At 40.0% G+C, this 20,598-nt stretch overlaps 1 protein-coding gene across 5 annotated transcripts in view; it reads right to left on the bottom strand.

Annotated features, from left to right (window-relative positions):
• GREB1L (GREB1 like retinoic acid receptor coactivator) overlaps window positions 1–20,598 on the bottom strand; it is a 219,940-nt gene that overhangs the window by 94,439 nt on the left and 104,903 nt on the right. For 4 of the 5 annotated variants that reach the window (XM_050939187.1, XM_050939189.1, XM_050939191.1 and 1 more), the window contains exons 3-5: window positions 13,741–13,900; window positions 13,286–13,483; window positions 56–232 (exon numbers count right to left, since the gene is read on the bottom strand). In XM_050939187.1, the coding sequence (XP_050795144.1) occupies window positions 56–232; window positions 13,286–13,483; window positions 13,741–13,897 (532 nt within the window). In that variant the 5' untranslated portion in view covers window positions 13,898–13,900. The remainder of the gene's footprint in view (window positions 1–55; window positions 233–13,285; window positions 13,484–13,740; window positions 13,901–20,598) is intronic. The other variant, XM_050939192.1, reaches the window with a different exon arrangement.

Here is a 20,598-nt window from a genome sequence, read left to right as displayed (position 1 = left end):
AACCAACCGTTAGTTATCAATTGTTGTACCAAGAATAATGATGAAAATCATTTACCTAAAAGTGCATTTTTTCCATGATCATCTGGCAAAAACCGCTTGTCAACAGCACAGACTAAAATATGCTCAGGAAGATTTGGAGACTTGGCTCCTACCAGCAGGAAGCCTGCTGGGATATCAATTTGTTCCATGCACAGCGATACTAACCGCAAATCCTTGCCTGCTTGACAAAAACCTGAAAAGAAAAGATATGTTATTAAACTTTTATGAGTGATTTGTGATCACTTTCTCTTTTATTTGTTTCAGCTATGCAAAGCAGCCAAGAGAGATGTTTTTCATTATTATCTAATTTTTTTTTAAGAAAATAAGTACATTGTGTAAATGTATCATCTTTTAGAGTCTAATCCAAGGCCCACTGAGGTCAAGGGAAAGACTTCCCTCAAGCTCAGCATGGGCTTTGGATCAAGTCCTTAATAAGGACACAAATTCACTGGCAGGGGGCTTCAGAGAAAATGAATAGCCATTATTTACCTAAAGGCTTCTGATTGGAGAAAGCAAGTAAAACTATGGAGATCAGAAATCAAGTGGCTAAGAAGCTGATACTTTTTCTACTGTTAAAGCCCAGTTTTAAATAGAAGAAACACTAAAACACTCAAACTTATGAAAAAGCCCTAGGGTGTGCAAAAGTCATCGCATGTTTCCTTTCCATCTATACCGCACATGTCACTTGAAACTAAACAGAAAAAAAGTAATGAGTTCATAAAAACAAAACAAAACTCTTAAATTACTCCCAGGAGTTCTATCTTCTCTGCATCTCTGCATCTCTCTTTAGATTGTAAGCTGTATAAAGGGGACAGTCTTTAACTTTGGGTCTTGGTGCTAAACATATTAATAACAAAAGACTGCTATATATTCAGTGTTTACTAAGAAAAAACACTAAAAAAAATCTTCAGTAGTTTACTGAAATTTGACCCTAAATTATACCTACACCAACTCTTTATACTCAAGGACACAAATAAAAAAATTCAGTGATATATTATTCAAATAGAAGGGGTTTTTTGGAGGGAGGGGTCCAGTTTCTATTTTCTATCTGTGTATTACATTGACTGTTATCTGTACCTATAGATGTAGATAGATAGGTTTATAAACTGTTACTGCTTATGTCAGGGGTTCTCAAACTGGGGGTCAGGACCTCTCAGGGGGTTGGAAGGTTATTACATGGCGGTTGCAGTCAACCTCCCCCCCAAATCCTGCTTTGTCTCCAGCATTTACAATGGTGTTAAATCTATTTTAAAAGTGTTTTTAACTTATAAGGGGGGGGTCGCACTCAGAGGCTTGCTATGTGAAAGAGGTTACCAGTGAAAAAAGTTTGAGAGCCACTGGCTTATGTGATGCAATCCATTTTTCAGCAGTTTATACTGTTTTCTTTGAATAAAAAGAGGCATGTAAACACTCAGGTCAGCAGTAGGTTTTTCAGAAGACTGCTGCTGTCTGTTTGCCCCTGCCCTCATAAAAAACTAAACTCAGCCATATCAGAAGAAAAGACATTTTTCAAAATTCACAATTTGTTTGTTTAGGCAATTTCGGAATTTTCCTATTTTTAAAAAAAATTAAAAAGCAATTTCTGAGTTAAGAACAAATCAGAAAGAGAAAATTAGTTGTGTTATCATTGGTTCATAATGTAAGTAAGTTGAGTTTTGTGTGTTTGTGTTTAACTTTAAAAATAAAAACCCATCCGTGGGCCAATCAACCAGCATCTGTATTGGATTTACAGGGATCAAAATGATTGGCCACTTTCTCTGCTGGCATAAGTCACGACAGCTCCATTATGGATCCCAGACTATTTACAACAGAACAAAATCTTGCCCTACTCTCTTCCCGATTAATTTCTAGTTCTGCTTTGAAGACTGAGATGACAGACACCAGAGGGAGCCATCTTCATCTCTTCTCCTCCTCCACAGGAAGGGATATAGTGACAAGGGACCTTTTGGTCTCTCTCTTCATAGGGAATGAAACCATTAGTGGAAGCATTATAAAGCCACATTTATAAATGGCTCACGCTAACACAATTTCAGCACAGGTTTCCTTGCTAATGTAGAGCACACACAATAGCTCCATAAGCCATTTTGCTAATCTGGCTCTATGCTAGTACGTCCCTACCTAATTTTCACTTCTACAGATGCAGGAAAGCTCGCCCATCTGTCAGCTGCAGCAGGAGTTGGTAAGTAGTTTTGTTTCAGGGCATTAGCAAATATGCGGTAGGCAGGTGATAGGATACTCCACTATTGGCTGACAGAGAGCATGGTCTTTCCTCTGCCACAGTAGCAGAACCTTCCTGGTGTGCACTGAAGTAAACCTGAAAATCCTTTTCCAGTGCCCATTTGTGCATATATAGTGAAGTTCACCAAAGCACAGTTTCAAAAGGCTCTCCTGTATTGGCTGTAGCAAACTATTATAAGCCCTCATTATTAATTCAATTTTAACAGCCACATCCAAGGTATTACCATCTATGATGTAAATACTAAAAGGCATATGTACTTTAATACTGTACACCCTGATCTTGTAAAAAATCATGCATCTACATAACTTTACCCTTAAGTAGGGCCAAAATGGCATCCTCCACACAGTGTTAACTCACATAAGTGCACAAGTTCACACAGGTGAAGGTATTCCAGTAGCATACAGCCTATTCAGTAAAAGAAAATACCAGCCTATGCCTTGGTCTAAAACGGCAACATTACCCACTGATGACAACAGGGGTCAGCAATGAGTAATTCTGCTATTATACAAAAGGCTTATGATACAACAGATGTGATTGTTTTAAACAAGGTTTTAACAATTACTCTTTAGTATTGTCTTAACTAGGAAATTTTATCAAAAAAGTTCCCAACTGCACTAACACTGACTGTTGGTGCTTTATGCTACAATGTGTTATTGTTAGCAACACTAGGATATCTAGGGTACCCAGGGTTTTGGCAGTCAATAGTTTTCAGCACTGTTTTAATCTGACTTGCCAAAATAGGTAGGCATCACTGTGTAAACATCTTGTTAGCAGCTAAAACCCCACCTAAAGCAGGACCACTAATGTTCTAACACTAATTCAACTGAACTCAGGTTAGCACCGGTAGGAATGTTTGGATAAAATTACATAGCATGCACATCACCCTGACTGAGACAGGCCTAACAAATCAAATTGAAAAGGTGTTGGTGGGAACACAATTTAAGCTGTGCTTAGGACACATTCATGCCATCAGTTCTGATGAGGTCTCAGTGTGAAGGAGAGAACAGGAGATCCTCAAAGCCCTAGAAGGAGCCCCAAGGGGAAAAAGCAACCAGGAATAGTTCATAACATTTTAACAGTCATCTTCTGAGCATGTATTACTGCACCAAGGCACATCTGTGTTACACCAGAATATCTTAGCACCAAGGTCCCCAAACTGTGGGGTGAGCCCCCTGGGGGAGGGGCATGGAGGACCATCCTAGAGGGGTAGGGCATGGCAGAGCCTGGGCCAACCCCCATGGGTAGCAGGGAGGGAGTGCCACCCAGCCCCCTCCACTTCTCTGGTCCAGCCCCCAGCTGCAGCCCTGGCTCCTGTCCCCAGCCTCAGCCACTGGCTGTCTCTCTGTTCCTGGCCTGAGGCCGAGGCAGAGGGCAAAACCAGAGCGGAGCCACACCTGGCCATGGCCTGGCTGCCAGCCCCTACCACAGTCCGGCCACTGCCCCGGTCCTGGCCCCAGACCCACCCCCAGCTGCAGCCTCAGTCTCTGCCCCCTTATCCCTCTCCATGTCCCCCACCCTCACAAGCCACAGCCCTGCACCCAGCCCTGGTGGGGCAGAGAGGGCACTGACAGGGGTAAGGGGGTGCAGGACTCTCAAAAGTTTAGGAACCACAGTCTGAGGGCTTGTCTACATCACAAAGTTGCAGCGCTGGTGAGGGGGTTACAGCGCTGCAACTTAGGAGGTGTACACATCTGCAGGGCATCACCAGCGCTGCAACTCCCTGTTTGCAGCGCTGGCCGTACTCCCGTTTTGTCTCGGGTGTAGAGGATCCAGCGCTGGTGATCCAGCGCTGGTAATTAAGTGTAGACACTTACCAGCGCTTTTCTTGACCTCCGTGGAATAAGCAGGTATCCCAGCATACCTGAGGATACCTCTCTGGTAATCAAGCAGGTCTCCTTCCCTGCGGTTTGCTCTGGTGTTCTCCGAATCCCCCCCCCAAGCGGGTCTCCTTCCCCGCGGTTTGCAGGGGGGTTTGGGGAACGCGAGAGCAAACCGCGGGGAAGCAGGTCTCCTTCCCCGCGGTTTGCTCTCGCGTTCCCCGAACCCCCTCCCCGCAAGCAGGTCTCCTTCCCCGCGGTGTGCAACTCCCGTGCAAGCAGGTCTCCTTCCCCGCGGTTTGCAGGGGGGTTCGGGGAACGCGAGAGCAAACCGCGGGGAAGGAGACCTGCTTGCAGGGGGGTTCGGGGAACACTGGAGCAAACCGGGGAAGGAGACCTGCTTCCCCGCAGTTTGCTCTCGCGTTCCCCGAACCCCCCTTGAAGCCGCCCAACAGCGCTGCAGTGTGGCCACATCTAACACCACTTGCAGCGCTGGTTGCTGTAAGTGTGGCCACTCTGCAGCGCTGGCCCTATACAGCTGTACTAACACAGCTGTAACTACCAGCGCTGCAAAATTGTAGATGTAGACATACCCTTAGCAGTACAGATAGAAACTAGCCTATGTATAGAGTCTAGAGACAATAGTATCCTCTTATCTGAGAGGCTGTTTTATCTGCATAAATTTCATGCTCCCTATTCAATTAGGATAAATAAATTCTGTTATATTACATGTTACATACACAGCCTATAATGGTACATACTACAATGTAGATAAGTCTTCTAATATTTACACAAGATAATAGATGAGAAGCTGCCATTACTATGTACTTAGATATTCACAAGTTCCACATTAACTGCAAACACTTCTTATGGAACTGGTACAGTACACTGTCATCATGCATACCTTTATAATTGTTCTCCTGTATTATCTTCTGTTTATGCTACTAAAAAAATAGCTCCACAAATGCAAAAACCAGAAATATATTTGAACATAAAACCAACATTTAAACAAGGCTTACCACCTAGCTTAAAAATTTTAAAAGCCATGAAAAAACAGAGGTGATGTTAAAAGTTTGTCTTTAAGCTGAGGGTGAGCCATGGAGGATGTTGAAGAAATGACAGCAATAGGTTGCACTCAGGACTGATTTTCTTATTTTATGCATTTAATTCACACTCTTTAAGACTGAACTTTTAAAGGGATCCATACTTGGCTACCATTTGTGTGAGCAGCTTTAATGGATAGCTGTTAGAGACATGTCTATAAAGAAAATTTTTTTTTTTTTTTACAAAGACTTTAGGGGATTTTGTTTTTGCATATCAATAGCCGAATCAGAAAGAGTAGATTAATAATTTTGGCCAGGTACTTCTGTGTTAGTTTAAAGTAAGAGATTATCAGAGAATACATATCTGCTCTATGAAGAAAAATCTTGAATATTCTTCCAAAATAATATAGACAGTATCCCCAAGAGCCATCCATTATTCTTCTTTCCCACTCATGCAAGGATTACTTCCTTAGCAACAAAATGATTCATTTGTATGGAGTATTTTTGTTAATTGTTTTCTCAAAAAATTCCAGTCATAACATTTTATTTTTCTGGCTAGCCAGATGTTCAGAGCACTAATTTTTTTTCCTCCATGCTTTTGTGTTGATAATTAAATATCAAATATATACAGCTATATCCATGTAAACATCAATAAGGGACACATTTTCAAAATCTGACCTCTAATTTGTGCTTGTGTAACTTGCATGCATAATTTTTTTTAGATTTGGTTCATATCAAGTCTATTTGCACTATATATACATTCATTTATATAGGGATTTATATATGAAAATTCTGTCAAGTGACAGGAGGTACAAGTTGTTCACACAAATCATTGCAACTTGTACTATAAAAATGATGCATTCACCAATACAGGCTAGATTTGGAAATTTAGCCCTTTATTGTTATTTGCATGGATACAGGTATCTGCTTATGTATAGGTACACATGAAGAGTGTGTGTGTGGGAAACTAGGGCTGTCAAGCGATTAAAAATATTAATCGCGCTGTTAAACAACAACATTAGAATATCATTTATTTAAATATTTTAGGATTTTTTCTACATTTTCAAATACATTGATTTCAATTACAATACAGACCACAAAGCATACAGTGCTCACTTTATTTTTATTACAAATATTAGTGCTATAAAAACAAAAGAAATAGTATTTTTCATTTTACCTCATACAAGTACTGTAATGCTATCTCTTTATCATGAATGTTGAACTTACAAATGTAGAATTATGTACAAAAAATAACTCATTCAAAAATAAAACAATTGGTTGGTGGCCGAAGCACGAAGAGGCATACGAATGTTTAGCGTATCTGGCACGTAAATACCTTGCAATGCTGGCTACAAAAGTGCCAGGCCAATGCTTGTTCTCACTTTCAGGTGACACTGTAAATAAGAAGCCAGCAGCATTATCTCCCATAAATGTAAAACTTATTTGTGTTAGCGATTGGCTGAACAAGAAGTATGACTGAGTGGACTTGCAGGCTCTAAAGTTTTACATTGTTTTGATTTTCAGTGCAGTTATGTAACAACAAAAAAAATCTACAGTTGTAAATTGCACATTCACGATAAGGAGATTGCTTTACAGTATTGTATGAGGAACTGAAAAATACTATTTCTTTTGTTTATAAATTTTACAGTGCAAATATTTATAATAATAATAATAATAATATGAAGTGAGCACTGTACACTTTGTATTCTGTGTTGTAACTGAAATCAATATATTTGAAAATGTAGAATAACATCCAAAAATATTAAATAAATTTAAATTGGTATTTTATTGTTTAACACTGAGATTAAAACTGTGATTAAAATCACAATTAATTTTTGAGTTAACTGCCGGAGTTAACGGTGATTAAATCGACAGTCCTAAAAAAAAAATCTTTTAGCTGTCACCTGGCCAACAAAATCAACCATTATAATCCTTACAATGTTTAGAAAATAATTAAAAAAAATAAAAGTATACAAATGAGCCATTTGAGTCCCTTCCCCCTCAAAAATAATAATAATAATTAAAAAAAAAGAAGATTTCACCATGGGATCCTCAACTTATTTTTTTTCTTTTTTTTTTTGAAAAGCAGCAGGCACTTAAAGCCTGATTAGTAATTTGCAAAGTGCCAAAAGCAATGGGAAAGAAGAATAATGAATAGCTCTTAGGGACACCATCTGCATTTCTTTGGAAGAAAATTCAAATGTTTTCCTTCACGCATGCATGTTTGCATTCTACAATCATCTCTTAATTTAAACTAGCACAGGCCTGTCTGCCCAATAAGGAATATTCTTGCCCGCACAGCTGTGGAAATACAAGCAAAAGTGCTAAAATCTTTTGAAAGCAAGGATCTTTTTTTTTATATTGTTTTTCACCTAAAAGTAACAAACAACAGCCTTAGTGTGGGGTACAAACCTGTTATCTGTACTGCAAAAAATATATTTGCATAAGAAATTAGCTTCCAGGAATTACATATGAATTGCAGTTCACTGTCACTCACTATTGTAACTTCACAGTAACTGATCAGGTGTTAAGTACCTGCTTACTTAATTGCCTCTGAAATTACTTTTGACCTTCTTTAGACCCCAGGTAAATTGAGGATTTACTAACAAAAGGAAGGTGCTATTATTGTGTTTCACACATCTTGCATATAATGCCATTCCACAAATTAGGACAAACATGCTTTAAAGGCATGGCAACCAAGAGGTTAAGAACTGTTTACTATATTATCTAGTTGTACATTTGAAGTCATTATGCTAAAAGCTGTCAGTATTTCCACTGTAATCTTCACAGAAGTTTATAACTGGGCTATAAAAATCCATTTGAAGCTAAAACTTCTGCCAAAAACCAAAAAGAAACACTTATGCTTATTGCTAAAAAAGACTTTATTTTTAAAAACAGAATAATTATGTGGACTTGTCACCCTACAATGGTCTTCCAACAAGAAGGGTAAAGGACCTTCTGCTACTGCCAAGTTAGGAAGAATGTTCAGCAAAAATGCTACTTGCATTTTATTCATTATCAAAGGCAATACAAACCAGTATATTTGTTTCTGACTGATTTACAACTCAGCCATGTGAATTTGAGGAATTATGTGATTTCTTAATAAAAATTAGGATGTTATATGGAATATGAAATGACCATGGGTGAAATCCTGGCCTCACTGAAATCAGTGACACAACTACCATTGACTTCAATAGGACCAGGATTTCACCCCACATAAGGTATAACTCCTGAGACATTTCACCCGAAGTATCTGTATAATCAGTAAAACTCATGAATTGCAGATTTAGGCACCAAGGACCCAATCCAGTACACATTCAGCTTGGAGCACCCTGAGCAGCCCCACTGAGTTCAACTTTTAAGTTTTCATCTATTATTTTGAGTTCGATCCTAATATTACTTTTCTTTGTAAGCAACTGCTGAGTTGGTTCAGAGATGTCATGCAATGGAAAATAGAAGGTTAGGTGATTTATATGAACACATATAGGAGGAAAGGTGGTCACCGAGTCAATTTCTTTTATTTAGACGTGGCATAGAAAATGAACGTTTGGGTACCCATGCACTTACAACAATATATACAATTACACACAATCTATCAATTGATGCGGGTTTAGAGAAGAGCCAAGAGGAAAAATTAGAAAACATGCCTTACAGTAAAAAGAACAGGAGTACTTGGGGCACCTTATAGATTAACAAATTTATTTAAGCATAAGCTTTTGCGGGCTACAGCCCACTTCATCGCATGCATAGAATGGAATATACAGTAAGAGGATACTTATACATACAGAGAACATGAGGCTAATTAGCCTCTTACAGTTGGTATGGGTACTTCCACCTTTTCATGTTCTCTGTATGTATAAATATCTTCTGTCTGTGTGTTCCATTCTATGCATCCGAAGAAATGAGCTGTAGCCCATGAAAGCTTATGCTGAAATAAATGTTAGTCTCTAGGGTGCCACAAGTACTCCTGTTCTTTTTGCTGATACAGACTAACACGGCTGCTACTCTGAAACATGCCTTATAGTGACAGCTTGAGTCTACTTGAGTCTAACAGACAGTTAAGGAGTGACTCAATCATAGTTTATAAGTATATACATGGAGGACAAATATTTGATAATCGGCTCTTCAATATAGCAGACAAGAGCCAATGAAGATGAAGCTGGGTAAATTCAGACTGGAAATACAGTATAAATTTTTAACAGTGAGGGTAATTAACCATTAGAACCATTTACCAAGGGTCTTGGTGGAGTCTCCATCACTGACAATTTTTACTTCAATTAGATTTTTTAAAAAAGATATGCTCTAGTTTAAATGGATTTATTCTGGGGATTCTATGGCCTGTGTTATACAGAAGGTCAAACTAGAAGATCACTATGGTTCCTTCTAGCCTCAGAATCAATAAATCTGTCAGTCTACAACTACTCTTATGAAATGTCAGCAATGTTTTAAAATTTCTTCCCTCTCCTTTTCCAACAATCAAAAAATAAAATCCCTCCCCACCAACCCAGCATCTTCAGGAAAACCCTTAACAGGAACATGAGACATAGAACTGAAAGGGACCTCCTGGGTCATTGAGTCTAATCCTCGGCTATTCTGGACAACTCTGTCACATCATCCCATTCATAAATTCAACACAATCCATTTTAAAACTAGTTACGTTGTTTGCCCCCACTACTCCTATTAGAAGGCTGTTCCAGAGCCTCACTCCTTCGATGTTTAGAAACTTTCTTCCAATTTCCAGCCTAAATTTATTCATGGTCAATTTATATCCAGTAGCGCCAACATTGCTATTTAGCTTAAATAGCTCTTCTCCCTCCCTGTCTTTTACCCTCCTTTATGTATTTATAGGGTACGTCGACACAGCATCTGGGAGTGAGCCTCCCACCATGGGTCCACACACCCGTGCTAGTAGCACTTGTGCTAATATTTTTAAAATAGCTGGGTGGATGATGCTTTTAGATTACAGCTCAGGCTGGAGTTTGGACTCTGAAGCTCGCCCCACACCCTAAAGCAGAGGTTCTCAAACTGGGGGTCGGGACCCCTCAGGGGGTCACAAGGTTATTACATGGGGGGTTGCGAGTTGTCAACATCCACCCCAAACCCCACTTTGCCTCCAGCATTTATAATGGTGTTAAATATATAAAAACATACTTTTAATTTGGGGGGGTCGCACTCAGAGACTAAGTGAAAGGGGTCACCAGTAAAAAAAAGTCTGAGAGCCCCTGCCCTACAGCCCAAGCTCAAGCTGCTGCCTGAGCCAAATATCCACAATGCTATTTCCAGTGCACTAGCATGAACCCTGCCACCACAAGACTGTCAATCTGGGCTGTGAGACACCCTGTCAAGAGCTGTTTAGAAATACCACAGACAGCAAAAATATCCCCCTCTCATCCTTCATTTTGGCAGGTTACCAAGCCAAGATCTTGTAGTCTCCTTTCAAAAAAGGAAACTCTCCATTCTCCTGATCATCCTAGTAGCTGTTCTATGCATCTGTTCCTGTTTGAATTCAGCTTTCTTGAACATGGGTGCCTAGAACTGTACACAGCATTCCAGACAAGGTTTTACCAGTGCTTTGTACACTGGCATTAACACTTCCCCATCTCTACCGGAAATACATGCTAGGATCAACATTTGCCTTTTTCATGACCATATCACATTGGAGGCACAGTCATCCTGTGATTGACTAAGAAACCCAGTTTTCTCTTCCCCTGTCATTTCCAGTTGATGAGCTCCCACATCGAAAGGCTTTGCAACCACACAGTATCATTACACTTCTGCTCTGTCAGATCAAAGAGGAAAGAAAGTTCCAAAGTCAAGAACCCATCACTGAAACCACACCTTCCTCCACCTTTTCCAGAAACAGACATCTAGGGACTTACCATCTTCAACACCTCAGCTTATCTCAATTGTCGATACCGAGTCTCAGCATCAGGTAACCAGGACCCAAAATCTAAGTGAGCTTTGTAGGTCAAAGCCAACAAACAGAATTACATGCACAAATGAATTTGAAGGAAGTACAAACTAAAGAACATGGATGTAAAGTGCTCCATGTGTGAAACCCTACTAAGTACAATATGTAGGGATAGTGTAGATGTTTACATCGCACTCAGCACCCTGACATCTGAGCATCTACCTGCACTAAAAGTAACCCCAAGTCTTCAAGTGTAGCCCCAAAGAGAGCCATGTGCAGTAACCCAGACTGGAGGTGAGAAAGGCATGGATGATTGTGGCACAGTTTGTATATGAAAAGGAACACTCTTGACAACTGCTGCTGTCTAGACAGCTAGAAGCAGCCAGGGATCCAACAGGTCCCCAAGGTTGTACAACTTAGCAACCAAAGACAGGCATACTCCACACCTGAAGGGACCAAAATCACTTCCATCATCTGCTCAGGTTGTTTCTCACAATCCACCACTGTCGCTTTATGGCTTTAACTGGGTGTACTTCTACCAGCTTGCTGTCATTCAAGCCCTGACCTTGGCCAGTCACTGGGAATGCAAACAACCACTTCTGTGAAACGGTGGCACAGAACTAAATTCCACCAACATTCTGAGGACACGTCACCCCAAATAGTCTCACATGCTGAACAGGAAGAAAAATAAAACCCCAGAGTACTCCAGTGAGAAAACCTAGGAGCAGGAAAACAATTGCTCAAAGGCTATCGGAGTCCACTTGGAGAAAAAACAACAAAGCCACCGTATCTATCCCTGCCAAGTTACACAGACATTTCAGTGCTGCATCATCAGGATAAATGGCATCCTATGCTGTGACAAATCTAAGTGAATCAACACAGGCACTTGATCTTGGTCTGTTGCTACAAGACCATCAACCAGTGAGACCAACTTAGTTTCTGTGCCATTCCCATGTCTAAAATCTAAAAGTAATGAAAAAAAACCTCTGAAAACATCAGTCAATGTGAACAGTACACCACAACAAACCTCTCTCAATAACTTTCCCCAATTTCTGATAACAGCCCAGTGTTTTTGGATTCAAGGCTTTTGGGGTTCCTTTGTGTGGAGGACAAGCATGCCCATCTAAGACAGATTGATCCAAAAGGGATCAATAGACAACAATTTTTTTTTTAAATTCAACATTTGCCACCAATTATCACAGAAATTCTGTTCGAAGTATAAGGAGAAAACTGGTAATTTCAGATGTGTATAGTAGCTGTTGGCAAACAATGACTATTTAACAACTACTGCAAAGAGGCCTACAACCAGCAGAAATTTAACATTAACATAAATAAGTTTATATAATAGTTATGAATAGGTTCTTTTTTTAAAGGAATTTTTAGGTCTGTAGGATATATCAATAACAATGTAAACCAGTTATTTAATATTTACTCCTAACAACTATCTCCCCAACAATTCTATCCACATAATATCCAACATCATTTCCTTACTGCTCATATTTTGAGTAATAAGCACTGTCAACAATTCTGTTTATCCTTTTAAATAGTTTAAGGGCAACCCTGAACCTGTTACACTGGTAAGCAGATACTCATGCGAGCACCCCTTTTGAAGTCTATGATAATACTCACCTGAGTAAATACTCACTAATGTAAGGAAGATATTCACTGTTTGGCTCTTAGTAGCTAAACAAGGGCCATAATGAGCCTTAGTCACTTCTCACAAATAATACATCCCTTTTTATACCCTGTATCAACCCCCCTTATTTCAATATTGCCCTGATCACTGTTAGCTATATTTTTAAACAGCTATTTTAAAATCTTTTGGAATTCTACAAAGTCATATAAAAGGTTGTGGCTGACTGTCTATGTTAGTTACTCATGCAAGTCAACTGGTATAATTTTTATAGACTTTAAGAACATTTAAAAATAGCTTGAATGCTTTAAAAAGCCTCTAAATTTATGTTTGAAAAATGTTACATTCTGTTTTGGGCTATAATTGAAAACGAAGTCTCAGCCCAAAGCCAAAATTTGATCACAGTTCCAAATTTCTGAGCAGGACTACTCATGCGAGTAAGGGTTGTACTACTGGTCCCTTTATAAAAATCACTGCCTTGGTCACCAGGCAATATCACAATTCAGCATATTCATTTGATCAGTTTCCATTATTACTAGTTTCTAATCTTAAATACTACAGATTACAGTGAGAGCTGATTTAAGCACAGGAATGAGAACTAACCATCAGTAGTGCAAGACCCTTCTGGGGCAGGTTTTTGTGAATATGGAATTGGTGGACTACTTGAATCTGACATGTCTTCATCCTCCTCTTCCTCTTCCATTTCATTAACAGTTTGGTTATTAGAAAAATCCAGACTACCGTTCTGTGTGTAACGATGTACCAACTCTTTGTCCAATTCTTCCACCTTTGGTTTCACATCTGAAAAGAATACAAAAACAGAATCACCCCTACATCCACAGCAGTTCAAAGCAATACTATGCTTGAAAACAAAATACCACAACCCTCTTTCTTTTAAGAGGCACAAAAGATGGATCTTATGTCATAAGGCATATGGATCTTGTCGTCAAAGAATTAATTGAACTGTAATATTTTATAAATCACAGTCCCTCAGTGCTTGAGGGCCCCTTTACAGAAAAAAAATGACAAATTGAAGTGTGTCATATTTGCATAGTTACCTTCTGGTAGGAAAGGAGGTTGGTCCGGGTCCAGGTAGAGTTGAGAGAAGATTGGCCGTGGAACAACACTACTGCATCTCAGAGAGGCTTCTATAGAGTTGTGAAGAGCTTCTTCAAAACGGGCCGATTTCAGTTGCCCTGCATATGAATTCCCCATGATCTACCAAATCAAAAAAAAAAAAAAAAGGGGGGGGGAGGGTGCCTTTAAGGGAGTAGGGAAATATATACACAGATACCATTTGTCCAAACAGATCATTTATGTATGAATGAATAGCCCATATAGTACCCATGAAAGATCAACATTTGCAGTAGCAGTTAGTACTTAATGCAAAATGCAGTGAAAAAAACATCTTGAAATAGTACAGTTTGTTCCTGTTTGTTCCTGTCTGGGTTTGGAAGCCTCCATTATTTGCTTGTTTCAGTAAGAGCTACTTACTGCAGTTAGCCCATCTCAAATACATTGGTTATGCACTAATTCCGCTCAAATTTTACCTTAACACCTTCAAGAGTCTATCTGATGCAGAATTTAATGGAGGGCAGATAAAATCATCTAAAGTGATGTGAACTGAGTTTTAGTACACAAGGTATACAATCTGGATTTTATTCTCTTTACCTGTATCTTCTGGGATTTGAGAGGATTGGTTGTGATAGAGAACACAGGAACATGCAGAATTTACCAATTAACTTATTTCAGTAATTGTCCAGCTGTGTAGCAGCATGACTATATTTATGGAGAAGTTATGTTACCAGAGCAATTGTACGCACAAGCATCTTATTGAGTCTGTTGTCACTGCCAATATCAAGTTAAAGTATCTGAAAGGTCAGTATTTTCATTCTAAGGATTCTTTACCTTTTTTTTGTAAAGGATTCAAGGTTAATACACTCCAAGTGGCAGGGTTTATAGTATTTCTGTACTTATCAACATTGTTATCAATATAATTATGACTAGACAATCTGAATCATACGATGATATAACAAGTTTTCATCACACAATGACTACAAACATCAGTACAGTATACAAACAAAGCTGTGAAATGTTTTTATTTTAAGCTATACATTATATTTTTCACAGCAAACATTTAACCAATCAAATTTCTCAAGAGTTAATTTTTCTGCTCATTTATTCAATAGGGAATATATTATTAAAATATATGAAGATAGTCAAGGACAAATTGCACTTTAAACCATAACTTGTTCTGCATTCTTAAGTGCTAGTTTGCAGCTGTGATCTACTGCACTGCTCTCTCTAATGGTGCTCAATACTCTTTCAGATTTAAACATTAAGTAGTAGAGCAGCCAAGTAAGATTGTACAGAGAATTGGGAAAGACATGCCAAATTATAATTCTATCATTTGACTGGGTCTTCACAGCACACAGTATGTATTCCAGAGACACAATGACAACTCAGCAACCTCTAATAATAGGCAATACTGGGGATTTTATTCCAACTAAGTTAACTTTTAGCTATTTATTTAATCAGACAAAAAAGGAACAAGTGCAAAACAAGCTACCACTTGACATCAGGAAGGTGGAAGGGGAATAAGGTCATCTATTTCTGTGACTAGGGAAGCAGTATGGCATACTTGATACAGCATTAGACTAGGACTCAGGAGGCCTGGGTTCTGTTTCTAGCTTGAGGTAACCATTTAACCTCTCTGGCCTCAGTTTCTTCATCTGTAAAATGAATATAATGATGGGACCTCCTTTGTACAGCACTTTAAACACTACTGATGAAAAGCGCTATATAAAGTATTAATTATGTCAGGAAAGACATTCAGACATAGACTCATAGACTCTAGGACTGGAAGGGACCTCGAGAGGTCATCGAGTCCAGTCCCCTGCCCTCATGGCAGGACCAAATACATGGAGGATGGTCCTGTGGTAAGGCACTAGTCTAGAACTTGGGAGACCAGAGTTCAAATCCCTGCTCTAGCATAGACTTCCTGTGTGATCTTGGGCTAGTCACTCAGTCTCTCTAAGCCTCAGCACCCCATCCATAAAATATGGATAACGGCAATTCTCTACCTCCAAGGAACATTGTGAAGGTCAATACATTAAAAAGATTGTGAGGTGCTTTGAGATGGATATGGGGTCCATAGAAGTACCAAGACAGACTGCTGTTTTCATTCTATTTGTAAAGTAGCATGCATACATATGGTGACAGTAAAACATTGTTAGGGAGGCAGGGTGGGGAAAGAGGTGCTGGAAAGTTGACATCCTTACTGGAGCAGAACTAACATTGTCATGACCTGTCTGTGGCATATGTTTGTACACATGGTGGGTGAAATCTTGATTCCAATAGTCTCAATAGCAAAACTCCACTGACTTCAACGGGGGCAGAATTTCACCCAGTATGTATAGTTAAGTTGATTAATATTTCATTTCTTTACTTCCAAAATGTGTGTCATGTATGCTGTACGCATATCATCTTTAATTCGTACAATATTTATGTATCTACATAACTTCAGCAAAAACAACTTTATTAGAATGGTATATTAAAAAACACTGAACTTCTGAAAGTCTCAAAATTCAGAAGTTTCCAAGAAACAGCTTTAAAGCTGAATTCTGCCCATGCTCCCAACCATGCTTATACTATGTTAAATATGGATCTATGATAAGCAGCGTGACTATTTTCAAATTCTGGAAATTATTAATAATCAAGTAATGCATTTTATACACAGGACAACTCTCCTCTACCTGTAACAGGCATAGTCTGTTTAAGTTATTGTGGAAAATGAGGTACAGTAGGATCTGCTTAAACAGCCTTGTTGGTGGATAGTGATGATGTCATGGAACTATATCAGGAGACTGATTAATATAAGTATAGCAGCATTTCTAGTTTGCTGAGAGAAAGTAGGTAAGACAGATTGGACACTGTGGTTTATAATGGAATGGTGGATAAAGGATGGTGTTTCTGAACTGCAAGATGTGAAAACGTTGGTCTGGTCACCGCAAGACAGTGAGTTAGGAGAGAGACTTGTTTTCAGTTTTGTGTGGCAGGTGAACAGTGGCAGTGGGGTGCCCATTGACAATTCTTGGTCTAATGGCACTAATAGGAGAAGCTTGGCTGAGCTAAGCAGGGTAGCTTCTGCTATGATAGAAGGGGGAAGCTAGCGCCCAAGGAGTTAATCCCGTACAACAGGAAAGATATAACAAGGCAGCTGACTTCTTAACAAAGCCTGAGGCAATTAGGACAGCTGGGCCTTGCTTGTAGTTCAAGGGAACTTTAAAAGGGCAAGGCTCCTCAGGAAAGAAGTAAGGAAGCCTCTGCAAGGCATGGGAGTTCGGGTAGGTCCTAGCATTCAGCAGCCTGCACAACAAGCCACTGTCTAAGTTAGTTTGCCTAATTTAGACTATTTGTTTGGGCTCCTCCAAAAAACTATGGCATCTTGAGTGATTCAGGACATTAATAACCTTGTGTTTCTTCTGCTGAACATACTAATAAAGGCATGGTTCTGTTGCAAATTTTATTTTCTTCTCCATAAATAATGTGTGAGTAATTCAGGGGGCTGACAACTGGGTGATTCACAAGGACTGAACCACAACACTGCTAGAGACAACAGTAATAATAATATTAATAATATTCAATACTTTAAATAGTTTATCTCTTCTAAAGCACAGTACAAACACAAGCAGAGCTGTTGTCACATGCCCAAACTCTGCAGGAGAGCTGAGAATGGGTAGTGACTCTCAGCCTTTTTTAAAAAGTTGCTCTTCTCTATCAGTAGGAGGTGATGGCAGCTCCTCCATGTCTTTCCCTCCCTTATGCTCAAGCACCCAACACATGTTGGCAGGCCTGAGGGAGAAATACAGATTTATGAAAGATCATGTGAGGATGGCCTTAGCTCACCTCTGTTGGCAGGAAGAGAAGAGAGGAGAAAATGATGCTTAAGAGTTATAGGAGTACTAGCTTGCTCGGTGCAGAGAAGGAAAACCAGAGCACAGTACAGAGCTAGCAAATATTTGGAATCTGCCTGGCATGAATTTGAGGACTAAGAGAGACTAAAAAAGCAAGAGAAATAAGAGAGAAAAGATCAGACTGTAACAGGGGAATTAAAAATTAATTAAGATCTGCCATATGGGTTCCAGACAAACTACAGCCAGGGTAGTGCACTAAAGAGACAGAGAGACGGATAAAACAACAGGATTTGGGAGAGGGAAGAGGAAAAGGAGCAAGAACTGTCTGGCTGTCAGGACACATACGTGATGTGCCTGATTTAAAATACTGCTGCAGAGACACAACCCCACCCCAAGGCCTATCAGGGGGTTGTTGATAACTTCACTTGGACCCTGTATAATCCTGGCTAGAGCTCTGGACAAGAGCAAGATGCTGGAATACTGGCTTATACAGAAGTAATGAAATGGAGAAGAAAGTTTGGGTAGGTGGCCCAGAATGAGGATGATTTACACATATACTGTGCATTCTTTCCACGCTAGAGTAAGGGGTAGGGAAGAGTATCTCTACTATTGAAAATATAAAACTTAGACACGGTTACACCGTGTCTCTGAGATACAGGAGTGCAGAGTCATAGGGCTCCCAGTTGAACATGTATCATGTTAACATACAGAGCCTCAAGCACTCTCCAATTCCACAGCCACTGAAACTGCTGCAGAATTTACCCTTTGCAACAGAACTGAGCTCTAGAATCTCAGTTGTCTTTTTAAAAATTATTATGCAGGTGGTACTTCTGACCAAGTCATGAATTTTACACTGCTATTTATACAGCCAGTCAGTTCAGTCAAGCTCCTGTGAGGGCCACTAGACCAACATTTCCCACATGCGACCACCATGGCCGCATACAGTCACCAGCAGATTTTTCTGTGGCTTCAACAGTCTCCTGGGTGGAGATGAGGTGGGGGAGTGCAGCAAAGCGGCCCCTCCCTGCAGCCCCCAGCCTTGGAGTTTGCTGGCACCACCAGCAAGGGATCGGCACCCTGGACTGCACAGCCTCCTGGGGCCTCCGGGCAGCATCTCTGCAGACACGTGGGGCTAGTGTATGTAGTGGGGAAGGAACCTTGGACTCTGCACCTGACCCACTTTCTCAGGGGCAGTGGTGCTGCAGGGCTCTTCCTCCCCTCCCCCTGGGGCTCCAGTGGGGCTGGCCTTACAGGTGGGCGACCATACAGAGCACTATAGTCAAAAGGCAAGGAGTGGGGTCAGCCTGGGGTGCAAGGGCAGAGAAGGGAACTCTGGGTTATGGGGAGACGTAGTGGGGAATGGGGGCAGGGAGGGGTTTCTATTGTGTTTAGGTCCAATAAAGAATAGAGATAACTGTACGTTATTTTTATTGTTGAGTCTGCAAAAAAACAAACAAATAAATTGCAATAATTTGGCCATGTATACGTGCATATTTGTTTTTCCTAAAGTTAATTAAGTATTTTAAGAGAAATTGTCAGAGTGGTCATCAGCAAGAGTTGGTGGCCACCAAAAATTTTGTTGAGAGCCCCTGCTCTGGACCAGGGATCGTCATTGTGCGAGGACAACTCCTTACGGGCCTGAAAGCTCTCTAACTACTTAACCACCCCTTGGAAAAAATGCCAGTGAAGCCAAAGGTTTTGTAGAAATTTTTTTTTCGCTTTGGTTGCCTCAAATCTTATCCACCCTTCCTGTAGTAAGATACAGTCATAAAAGTGCTGCATTTTCTTCCATCCTCTAAAGTATGCATTCATCTTCACCTCCCAAACTCTGCCATTCTCGAGCGTACTTCTTCGCAAAAAAAATTTTTTTTTGCTTCTGCCTCATCACCACCATCTGCCAGGCAATGATTATGTCCATCATTATCACACCTTTTCAGAAGAGGGCTACAGAGTTTCCTTCCAGGTCTCATTTGCAGTGCTCTATCCCATTGAATAAAAGGATGAATTGAGATAGTATCTGGAATGAAAGGGAGACCGAGGAGAGGGAAAATCATCTGTCCTTTCAGTCACCCTGTGCAAGATCTTATAGCTTTATATCTGAGTGGATTTTGACCTGGAAAGGGCAAAAAAAAATATTGCATATGAAAAACAGCTTAGGAAAACATAATTTGCTGAAAAGAGACTGATAGACAAGCCAAGGGTCAGAGATGAGAGAAGAAAAAGAGTGCTATTGCTCATTTATGGGACGTTATGGAAATTGAGGTGGGAGACTGAAATCTGAGAACAAAATGAGTAACTGGTTACAAAGAAGAGCTCAAAGATGATTTTCTTTAAAGTGGTTTGGTGAATTGTAGAGAATTTCCGAAGAAAAACAGAAGGTTCTTGTATAGCTCTATGATTTCCAGGAAGATCAAATTCGTCTCCTGTAACCTGAAAGTTAATATATCCCTGTAAGATAAAATATCAGCAGAAATCCATTCTTTAACAGGAGTAGTGCATACAAGTCAAGTTCATCCATGGTTTGCTGAAACTCGTCTCTCTCTCAGACACATTCTACACTTAGAATGAGAATATACGGCTATAGCTTTGGTGCTCCAGGTCCTACACGTCATGACTATTTTGTGCTGTCTGTTGCACGAGGGAGGTCTTAGGACCCTGCCAGCACTGGACAGTGCAAAAGCACAACAGAAAGGAACCAATCTCTCTCATGTAATAGTGATATTCAATAGCTGAAAACTTCACTGTACAGCATTTACAGGCAGCTGGAAGATTTATCTTAATTCCTGCACCAACAGTCCAGGAGAGCTGGACAGGGTCTTTGAGCTCACACCACACTACTGAGGCCCTGTAATGGAACTGAGAGGCAGATATGTTTGAGATTTCATCATCTGCTCCCTAATGAGGAAAGTTTTTTCTACTAGGAGTCAATAACAAGCGAAACACTGATTTACTCATGGGGACAATCCATGATTTGCAGCAGCCTTCATCATTCCAGCTTCC

This window comes from Gopherus flavomarginatus, chromosome 2 (assembly GCF_025201925.1).
Source record: "Gopherus flavomarginatus isolate rGopFla2 chromosome 2, rGopFla2.mat.asm, whole genome shotgun sequence".
NCBI lineage: Eukaryota > Metazoa > Chordata > Testudines > Testudinidae > Gopherus > Gopherus flavomarginatus.
This window is presented reverse-complemented; position numbering and strand designations above follow the sequence as displayed.